General features: G+C 40.7%; 1 protein-coding gene across 1 annotated transcript; it reads right to left on the reverse strand.

The window, feature by feature from the left end:
* Nucleotides 1–6,796: 6,796 nt before the first annotated feature.
* On the reverse strand, nt 6,797–11,386 carry LOC308171519 (uridylate-specific endoribonuclease C). The gene is made up of 7 exons (XM_080546390.1): nt 11,305–11,386; nt 9,578–9,677; nt 8,951–9,062; nt 8,566–8,687; nt 8,227–8,339; nt 7,567–7,720; nt 6,797–7,072 (listed from the first exon to the last, which is right to left on the reverse strand). The coding sequence occupies exons 1-7, from the start codon at nt 11,313–11,315 to the stop codon at nt 6,812–6,814; spliced, it is 873 nt and encodes a 290-aa protein (XP_080402516.1). The 5' UTR covers nt 11,316–11,386; the 3' UTR covers nt 6,797–6,811.
* Between the last annotated feature and the right edge of the window lie 174 nt (nt 11,387–11,560).

Raw genomic sequence — 11,560 nt, forward strand, 5'->3', positions numbered from 1 at the left:
TCTCTTTTAGTCTTCAATCTCCTCGCTTCGCTCACCTTTACATTTTTAATGTTAGCTTTCACCTCTTCTACTGAAACTTTAACAGGGATACCGGTTATAACTCCTCTGCTTCCTTTTCGAACTTTTACACTTCTTACTTTCTGACCGTTCAATACAGTTACCTTGACTGCTTTCTTTAGCTGTTCCTCATCCTTGCACTCCACCAACAATGAACCATTTCTTAACTTCCTAACACTCCTCACCTCCCCAATTTCCTTATACACAGTTTTAGTTATTTGCATAGGACTCCGCCCATCAAATGTTGCTCCCTCTTTCTCCAGAGAAACAAACACCTTAAACTCTTCATCTTTTCTCATAGCCTTTGATCCAACCTGATCCTCTCTTTCCTGTTTTTTCCGCTTGTTGCGACCCATGTGCTCACCCCCCTCCTCCTCCGACTCCATCATACCCTTCCTACACCGTCACTTCCCTCTGGCAACTCCTGTCCAGTCACAGTCCAGCCGCAGAAACGTGTCAAACAATCCGACTCGTCACCTCCTGCTCGCGAACTGCCGCAGCAGCGACCAGATAAGTTTCGTTTCTCTCAAATCATGGCCCTTGACTTTCCACTTCCGTTATGACTGGACCGCGGGTATAAATACCTGGGCGGGATGATTTTTTTTTGCCCAAACAGGATTAAAATTTTGGAGGAAGGTAATGTAGATTTTTTCCCTGTCAATATTTAGTTTATTCACTTATGGAAGAAGAATATGCAGAATATTGTAAATGAACCTCGGGTTTAATAGGTAGTCTTTTACTTGTCATACCCTCCGCTCTGTTTATAAATTAGTGTGTAGGCGTCGCGTGTCGCGTCTTCCCTCCTGGGAGCTGCTCCAGCCAGCCCTATCTTTGTACATGTGGCTTGTTTACTACTGTTCAGCACTTGAAGTTACATTCAATGCATGACTTGTGCTATATACAATTACAAATTAATAAAGATACCATGGCTGGAAATAATTCAGGTCTGTAGGAGTTGATTAGAATTAGATTAGAATTGATTAGAATATCATATTTAATATGATAATGGGTCCATGACATTTCTGGTGGGACATTCTCAGTAGGATAACCACAACAAGTAAGTTGTTTGAAAATAAATGTGTCTTAAGGGTTGTGCTAGGGCTAGGTGTAACAGGATGGTGCTAGGTAATGAGGTTCAATGCACTGAAGGGTAGGCATTGAACTAAACAGAGGAAAACGTCTGTCAATAAAAGTGGGGTGGAACATATTCTGCCTTAAATGAGTGTGTTAGACATGTAATGGAAAACTATGGGTTTTGACAAGACATTTTGTCAGTCTGTCTGAGCAGAATCAACATTTGACGACCCAGTCTAGTAGACGATGAAAGGTGTTTTCCTCTGCTCAGGGTTTGACACATGGCTAGACAAAAGACACATTTAAATGATCACAAAGACCAAATTGCTCTCTTTTCTCTTAAACCGACACCTAGAGAGACTGAGCCACCTAGAGCAGTTCTGGGCCCTTTGTGTTTCCCAAAGCCAGACCAGGCCATTTGGTGGCCTTGGTGTTCCTTTTTTCACCTTTGTGTCTCTACGAGAAAGTGGGGCCAACTCCTCCATAATCTCTTTATAAGTTGCATCACTCATCATTACAAATGTAGACAGGAAATCCCTGTGATTGGCTTGTATTTTACCTACGAGCGTGACTGTTACCCATACATAAAAAGCTAGGCTCTGTGTCTTAAACTTGATTTTTCTGAGGACGTTTGACAGTCAGGTTTGTCTAATTATATTATGTTTATAAGTTAAAGGAACATCAGGTGAAGGGCAGTATTCTTCCAGTGATTTTTTTTTCTCTCTCTCTCTGTTCGGTAGTTCGGTATTCTCTTGCCATGGCAACAATGTGACAGATTTCCATCTTGCTGATCCAGTTTAAAGTTTTTCGAGTCGAGTGAAATGACATTGGCACGATTGCGAAATATTAAAACCAATAACATTCCTGTGGAAATGCTCATGCTCTGATTCTGAATGATTTGTCTACTACTTTTTCTCTCATTCTCTCTCTCTCGCTCATTATGGATGGATGACAGCAGACTGAACCCAGAACAATTTATAATTAAGTGAAATGAAACATATTATTGACGGCAAACCTAATGTGCAAAGATAGGGCTGGCAGTAGCAGCTCCGCAGTTAGAGCCGTAACAGAAACGCTGTCAGTAGTAGGGAAGACACAACCAAAAGTCCAGCAAAAGTTCTGCCACGCACATGTGCCGCTGAGGTAACATTGTTGGTGAGTTTTCAGCGTTATTGACTCTGACATTATCTCCCAACAGGGACATCACCTGCTGTCATCTGATGGCACTTACCCGATGCCAGTCTTTTGAGCAGTGCTTTGACCAGTAAACAACGTTAGGCAATGGGGGATCAAATGAAGAAAGAAATGAAGACCCAAACAATGGACAGATTTGTTACGGTAATTTGTAGTAAATAATCAAATCGTCATACAATTTGATATTGAGATTTTTGCTTTAGAGGATTGGTAATGTACTGTTACATTTTCTATTCCAGAAGACTCTTGGTGAGGGGAACTCCTCAGACAATCAGCAAAACAGACTGAGCCAATCAATGGATCCTGATTTTAAGGTTAAATAGCATTCATCTCTTGACAGTTGATCCTCTTACAAGTAGCCAAAATCAGTTTCATTTTATAATTAAATATGTATACAATTTACAATTTGTTCCCATGTATACCCATTTGGATGCTTTATTTATTATTACTATTACTATTCGTGTCTCTAGTAAAAAAAATTAAATAAAAAAAAAGTATTACAGAGAGAAAAAAAAAAGAAAATTGTAATGTTAATTTAGAGATTTCACACCATGAGATTGGACACAAAATATCAAATGTGTTATGATACATGATCTAGAAGTGCTTTGACTAGTAAATGACATTACTCAATGAGGAAAAGAATGAAGAAGAAAATGACGACACAAAGAACAATGGACACTTTTGTTAAAGTACTTCGTAGTAAAGAATCAAATCCATTCATACATGCGTCTTCTACAACTTGGTATTGAGATTTTGGTTTTCCAGAATAAAGTGCCTCGCCATAATATACTGTTGTTTAATATCTTATGTAATGATGCGTTCTCCATTACAGAGGTCTCCTGGTCAGACTAACTCCTTAGACAACCAGGAAAAGAGACCGAGCCAATCAATCGATCCTGATGCTAAGGTTAGATAACATTCATCTGTTGATACTTTGACAGAACGTTTGACAGTTGATCCTCTTACAAGTAGCCTAAATCTGTTTAATTTTTATAATCAAGTATTTATACAATTTCCGGACAGTTATTGTGATGCCCTGCGATTTTGTCATTTGTTTGTGGGGTGTAATGTCAGAACATTTTCAGAAATGTGTCCATCTCCTTTTGATGTTCCTTTGGAATATAGGTTACTATTTGGTTTACCACCTTACAAACTCACTTTTCTCTCCACAGAAAGAACCACATGAAAAACGTACTTTTCTATACCGCTTCCAAGATTTTGAGAAAAACAGAGTCACATGCAATAAATCTGCGACGATCCTGGATGCCCTTCAAACAAGCAAGAATTTCAGACACAAGATGAAAAACAACAAGGGGAAAGACATTGTCATCCAAAGAGGGGAGGGGCAAAGGGCAGCTTTTAACACACAATCCCCATGCCATCTAATTGATAATGAAGAGATATTGTCAATAAGCTTCATCAAAGCTGCAAAGTACAGTTCCTCAGCTAAAATAGACCCGCATTACAAAAGCAGGAAGTTATCTGACCAGCTGATAACTTTTAATGTTGAGACAAGGGGCGGGAAAAAAATACAGAGTAAAGTTATGATAAATCTAGCGCTTATGACAAAAGTGAACCAGGTTTGTGTATCCGCATACAAAGGGGAAAAAATCAAGGAAGCTTTGAAGAGAGATGGTCGGTTTGCCAAAACCATATTCACAAAAGCCTGTGCACTCTCTGAGCCAGCGATTGATGTCACCACTGAAATGTCCAGTCTTGTTGATGATCTTGACGGCAAAAGTTTCAAGGTGATAGTCTGTAGTTTGAATCAGCCAGATAGTCTTGAGGATGTTTATGAGAATTCACCATCTCCCCCTATTACTCCACAAAAGTCTACTACTACACCTGAACCAGGAGAATCCAAGTCGCCATCAAAGGAGCAAACACCAGTGCTAGCAAAGCAAAAATGGTGTGATATTCAGAACTCTAATGAGATCCTAAGCCTTCTACGCTCCCAGTTCCCAGCTTTGTTTCAGCAAATGAAAACTAGAGAGAATCTGCGCAACCCTGCAGATGTGAAACGCTTCTTTAGGGAAGAGTTTGGGAAGAAAGCAAAGTGCTGCCTTGAGGTGAGGACAGCTTCCATACTGCTAGAGCATAGTAAATCTGTTTGTCAGGTGCGAATTGATGGGAAAGCAATGGGAACTGGCTTTCTTCTGTTTGACAAGTTTGTCCTTACAAATGGTCATGTGGTGAATTCAGTCTATGACCAAGACACAAGGCAGTTGCAAAACTCAGTTACTGTCACTTTTGATTTTGTAGCTCTGAACATGTCAGGTGAGGAAATACCCGTGAAAAGGGGGGTTGTTGCCCATGAGTACGATAACAATGTGTATCGTTGTTTTCCTGACATGGCTTTGCTGGAGCTTGCCCCGGTCTCCTCATTACCTCCTGGCCTGCTTAGCTACTTCAGGTTTCCTCGTGCAGAGGATACAATCTGCATCATTGGACACCCTGAAGGCGGGGTGAAAAAAATAGACCCCTGCATTATCATTAAACCTGAGGATCGTACAGAAGCTGCTAATAGCCATGTCAAAGAAAATGAGGATTACATGCATTTGATCTCAGATTTGTATTTGAAGGAAAAGAGTGACATTGATGAATGTCTTAAAGGTGACACTCGGAGGATCACCTATGACTCCTGTTTCTTTCACGGAGCCTCTGGCTCACCAGTCTTTGATGAGCACTGCAAGCTGATTGGTATGCACACAGGAGGCTACGTCTATAACGGCAACAAAGCAAAAACTCAGAGCATCATTGAGTATGCCATCCCATTGTCAATCACACTTAAGAGTGTCATCACCCAAGTGGTGCACAGGGAAAGATATGATGTGTTGAAGACATTCTTGATGCAAGGGAGACAAAATAGTGACTTAGAGAAAATTCTTAAGACAGTGAGCGATGGTTTTGGCAAAGGTGACTCATGGTTCAGTAAACTTGTGGAGGATAGTAATACTCAGCAGAACCAGCAGGGAGTGGGGGTCTTCTCAGAGAGAGGTGAACCCATGGATGTTGAGTAAGTTCCAACTGTACTCCAATACTTCTGTGGTTATTGGACTGTCTGTATGTTTGTCTCATCTGATTTTATTTTATTTTGATTCCCTTTCAATACCACAAGAGAGTACTACTCTCCCTATTTGCCAGCTATTGCACTTAAAATGTTTTTTTATTGTATTTTCTTTACCTTTTCTTTTTACTGTAGGCTAAAGGAAGGGACAGTAGGTCCTGGATACTGGATTTTAAGGGTAACCAGACCCCAGGAAGTGACGATAAGTCCTGGATTTTAGGGGTAACCAGACCCCGGTTGAAATACCCTGCAAACGAAGTGAGAAGGGTAGGACATTGCGGGTGGGGTAGCGTGCACGGCAGGACTGCGAACCCAGGCCAGGGGGAGTCCGGTGCAGGTCCCACGTTAGCATGCCTCCACTCACAAGGGGAGCTAAAATAATGTTGTTACGTAATATTGTATTTTATCTTTACCTGTTCTTTTTACTGTTTCCCCCTGCTTTTATATTCATTCTATGCTTGTATATGTTTTTATATTCACTTTATGTTCTTATTCCTGTTGTAAAGCACTTTGAGCTGCATTTCTACTTACTACTACTTACTAGTAGTGGCCTAGTGGCTTGTGAGTTGGATTGGTGATCAGAAGGTCATGAGTTCAAATCCCACCTGGGAACACCACCACTAGTGTGCCCTTGAGTAAGGTACTTTTTCCATAAATTACCCCAGGGAAACTGCCTGTAATCTCTAACTGTAAGTCACTTTGGATAAAAGCGTCTGGTAAATGTCTATTCTTACTTTATGCTCTCTGATGAAATGGAAGATGAATTTAAGAAAATTCAAAAGTGTGTCTTGATAGCTTTGCTCTAAATCTGTGCTCTATTCATACATTCTATGCTGGCTGACACAGCAAGTGTCAATTACCTTAGGGTAATTTGTTAGTAAATCGAAAGTTTGTGAAGAAACAATTCTACTACTTACTACCTATTCATTTTCACATGTCTTATTAAAGACCTGTTTTCAGGCAGATCATGGTTTATATGGATATATAGATAATTGAATAAAATACACCTTAACTTCACTTTTGTATATGATTTTTTGGACCTTAAGATTTCTTTTGTCAGCCATGAGTTCAGGATTTTTTTGTTGTTGATCCAGACACTATTGTAAACATATGTTTTAATTTCTTCCATGCAATAGGATACGCCACAATCAGCTAGCAGTGACAGTCATGACCATAAAAAAGTAATACTACGTTCAACAAAAGCCTGGTCCTTTATTAGCTGTACTGTTTTCACCATAGTTTAGTGCAAATTATAATTGTCAACGATTTTACTAGACACCCCCCTACAATGATATACATAAAACATTAAGCATACTTAAATTATCTCATGATAAGAATCAAACTTTTACATGATAGTTGATTATAAATCCTAGATTCTACATCAATCAAACATCAATTCCTGACTGGTAGTGTTCCAAACTACAGGTCTCTGTTGTTGCTGCTGAGCAGTTTGGGGTAGGAGGTGCCGATGGAGCGCCCATGTCGATACACCATCACCTCCAGCATGTACTCATCCACCTTCACCACAACGGTAGTCATTTTCTCAGTGGACATGAGGAAGACCATGGTGAATAGCGCCACCTCAAACTCAGGGCTGACCCCGATGAAGCAGCCGCCCACCGGCTTCACCAGGCCCTTCCAGCTGAACTGGAGGTTCAGGACGTGGTCGTCCTCGTCAGGCTGCAGGAGAAGACACAGACTTCAGGCATATGACTTATGGTGTAATATGCAGGGCCGGTCCTAGGCATTTAGGTGCCCTAGGCGAGAGTATGATTTGATGCCCCCCAAAATTGTAGGGGCGCCACCACCACCACATTAAGCCACCAGTTCTGCCTCATCACCACCCACACATTCAACAGTAAGCCACCTTCGAGAGAGGGCATGCACGTTAGTTGCGGGCAGGTGGGCGGGAGGTTCGCAAGAGGCGAGTGTGACTAATCGCGAAGCATAATAGAGACAGTAGGCTGAGACATATTTTCATAGAGACATACAATTATTTAAATGTAACAAATGTGGCATTTGGCGCCCTAGGCGACCGCCTAGTTCGCCTATGCCTAGGACCGGCCCTGGTAATATGATTTAGATTTTGAACACAATGAGTTGGGAGTAAGGCAACCAAATGTAATATGATATGATAGTCAATAAAGAAGATGCTTATGAGAGGGTCTCTTTACTGTGGTCTTGTTGTCCCTGGCTTTGTAGCCTTTATAGTCCACATGGTCGAGCTTCTCCTGGAGGTAGAACTGCACCCAGTTGTGAAAGCCTGTGATCTCCTTGCCGTGTTTAGTCTCCCCGACAAACACATGCTCAAAACCACAGGAATCCTGACTGGAGAGGGCAAGAGGAAACATACAGAAACACAACGCACAGGTTTTGTCCATTAAAGCTGCAAACTTCCACTTTGGTTTTGTCGATGAGCGTTCACATGAAACCTATAGACGTCTTCTCCACAAACACATACAGTATATTTAGACGTAGATATTACATATAAACGTATGTAGGTGTTATGAAAGGAAAATGCAGAACGCTCTCTACACCAGTGCTTCTCAACCCTCTCCTCGGGGCGCCCCAGCCGCTCCACATAATTGATCTGTTCCACCACCAGCTCACCTGATTCAACTAATCAAGTACAAAGCAATTATGGTTTGTACTTGATTAGTTGAATCAGGTGAGCTGGTGGTGGAACAGATCAAATATGTGGTGCGGCTGGGGCGCCCCGAGGAGAGGGTTGAGAAACACTGCTCTACACCACAGCACATATAAATCACACAAAAGAAAACGATCAACATAAAACAAACTGCGTCATATGAGAAGGCAGGACAGCAGACACCCACCCGCCACTCCTGTCTCTGTGGTAGAGGCGGAACCAGATATCATAGAGCTCCCTCTTGAACTGAGTCTGGTCCGAAGGAGCCTGTCCTTTACTCACTAGGTACCTGTGAGCACACTATGATGAAATACAGTCAGGCATCAGTATAGGATCAACACAGAGCACTGTACCCTGTTAACATAAAAAAAGACAAATAAAAGTATGCATGGCAATAACCACATAATAGTAGTAGAAGTTTCAGTAATATGATTAACCAATATAGGTCTAGTAAGGGAAATAAGGAGCAGCTTAAAGTAGGTGTCGTAAAAAGAAAATGCAGAATAGGAAAGTTAAAATGTGGTACCTTCATGACCTCTGTCTCCATAATGGCATCGAGAAAGAGATGGTTCTCCATCCGCTCCTCTGAGGTGACCGTCTCTGACACGCCTGTGGACGTCTCATAGTTGTCCAGTAGGTTGATGAAGTCTGTAAAGGAAAATAAATGGGCATCTCAAGAGTACAGTTACTGAAGTCTTACTTAAAAATGACAGTAAATGACAGTACAGTATTTATAGCCAAGTCTTCTGATCTCTTAACTACTTATTCAAAACCAGTGTTGTCCTTTTGAATCTCCTTAGCTCTGGATGAGTCCCTCATAAAGCTACGGTCAAACAAATCAGCCGATAAACCTTCAAGAGGTCCTTAGGTTGTAGAAAGTAGAAAGGTGAAAGTGAAAGTAGAGGACATACGAGCGTAGGTCTCGATACTTCTGAGTTTTTCCTCGTTGACGTTGGTGAATAAAGGAGCCCTGGCCCTGTCCCTGGCATAGTTGCTGCCCCTGTCCACATAACCTGCTCGGCCCTGAATGAACAAATCACACACAAATAGAAGTAAAATCATTAACATCTCCGACACACATGACTACTACACATACCGTATCTACAGTAAAAGCAAAACATATACCCCAGTATAACTTTTGTTAAAATGTTGCTTCAAAAGGGAAGTTTCATAATGTGAATACCCCATTTTCATTGTTTTAACACAAAATGTGTCGGTCTTGTTTGCTATTTGATAGAATAGGACACTGTATCTGGCTATCCTTCATAGTGTCTAGAGAGATATCAGTCATCAAAACCTATGCCAATGGTGGTCTAGCAATTGTTATATTTATATTATATGTTTATATTGTTTCAGTTATATTTTATATATGTTTTATCTGGACAAGAGCGATTTGCATTGAAGCTGGAGAGGCTATGTAGTGACTGTCATGCCAGATTTTGTCCGGCTGACAAAATGTGTCCAGGTGATGTAATCATGTAATCATGCAGTCAAAATCGGGCATGACACCTCCTGTAATAATTTAACTGCGCCCTTACCTGCAGGGAGATTGTGTAGTCAGTTCCAGGCTTGAGCCGGTTGGTATCCAAGCTCCATAGCTGGTTCAGGACCTCAGAGAGCTCCTCGTTCACACCTTGACTACAGATATGAACAAACAGTATTCAAAAACATTTATGTCATATTTTGATTCACACATGTTATGTACAAAAGTATCACATGTTACTGTACAAAAGGTCAGAAAATTAACATACAAAAGCAACAGGATTTTGGGAGATTTTGTTTAAAAAATCTTTAGAGGTCCCTGTTGATTCTTATCTGTCTCTTCGTTGCTACAATAGATCAGTGTTTCTCAACCCTCTCCTCGGGGCGCCCCAGTCGCACCACATATTTGTGCCCCAGCACACCTGATTCAACTAATCAAGTACAAACCATAATTGCTTTGTACTTGATTAGTTGAATCAGGTGAGCTGGTGGTGGAACAGATCAAATATGTGGTGCGGCTGGGGCACCCCGGGGAGAGGGTTGAGAAACACTTAATTAGATAATGCCTTGAAGACCTCAGACAGTCACTCGCCTACAAAAGACCAATGCTCAAGTTTGTTTACTAATGTTTTGATACAGATTCTACTGCCACTATGATGGCCAATCACAGGCAACAGGCCACACATTGTCTAAACACTGTCTAAACACTCCAGATAGTAGGCCTACTGGGCACAAAATATTGAGCAAGCATTTGTGGCAGGAACTTACATCATATCTACCAAAATAGTTCTTCAGAATTTCCCTTTTCTGTTGATGCATGAACACGAGTTCCTAAATTGAACAGTGTGACCAGCTGAGATGGTTTACTGTTTCCTGTGTGTTTCATTGTGTGTAATTTAGAACACTAATGACTGCCAGGCCTGTGTTCTCATCCCTGACCACACTTCCCACCATGCACTGCACTTCCATCTTGAGGCTCTTGGAACTTCGATAGATAAATACTTTATTGATCCGCGAGGGGAAATTAAGGCGTTACAGCAGCTCACATTACAAAACAACAACAGCAAAAATAAAATAGAAATGAATAATAGAATTATTTAAATAAATAAATAAATAATAGACATAATAGACATCGGACACCTTATATACTGTAACAACAGTCCAGTGTGATTTAACATCGCCCAGCCTGAGTTGGACTTCAAAGGACTTTGGGCTTTTTCTTATCTCAACAAAGGAACTGCTGTGTACAATACTTGCTGGCAAAATTAAGGCCATTCCTTGAGTGTTCAGTCACAGCAACCAACACAGATAACACCTTTTCAGACCATAGCATAGAAAGCATGATCATTTCATCATGTATACACACAGTATTTACTAAATAATTGGGCAAACACACTTCATACTATGAGTACAATAATGATTAACATTGTGTTATCATAATGTGGGCTACATTACAAAGATTGCATTGTATGTAGTACGTGATGCAGTACTTTGGATGGATTTACTTTGCTCTGTAAAAAGAAAAATTCTAGACTGTAAATCGGGCATAGTTTTTTGTGTTTTAATTTGAACTGTTTCATAACTATCAACAAATGTGCATTTATACTTTGCACAAACATGCATACGTTCCGAAACGAATAAAGAAGCAGCAATCACAAAAATATATTTGTGTTGTTGTTGTTGTTGTTGTTGTTGGTTTTTACAGATGCAGGCATTAGAATAACTAACGTTCTTGAACAGATCAAAAGAGTCAAAAGTTGACAAAAGACAGAAAATATCTCACCTCCGTGCCATAGTATTCCTTGAGACAGAAAAGTAACTTTTTGGTCCTTCCCCAATGAACGTTTGCAAGAAGACAGTTATCCGTCATGTCAGTCAAAAAGTCATCATGTCATGTGTCCAATAATATTACAGAACGAGTCAAACGCCCCCTGGCGTACAGCACATTCTGAAGAAGAAAGGCGTATCCAGTGAAATTACCCAGTCAGTCGTCTCCCAGATCCATCCATTTTCCACACAAAACATTTACTAATGTAGTT

The sequence above is a fragment of the Nansenia antarctica genome (assembly GCF_963989245.1).
Source record: "Nansenia antarctica genome assembly, chromosome: 16".
In the NCBI taxonomy this organism is placed as follows: Eukaryota; Metazoa; Chordata; class Actinopteri; order Argentiniformes; family Microstomatidae; genus Nansenia; species Nansenia antarctica.

Excerpts from the sequence above, each read along its gene's own strand:
- LOC308171519 (XM_080546390.1), bottom strand. Across the intron at positions 9,063-9,577 it reads ACTACACAATCTCCCTGCAG|GGCCGAGCAGGTTATGTGGA; the intron begins GTAAGGGCGCAG and ends TTGTTCATTCAG. Across the intron at positions 8,688-8,950 it reads AAGTATCGAGACCTACGCTC|ACTTCATCAACCTACTGGAC; the intron begins GTATGTCCTCTA and ends TTTCCTTTACAG.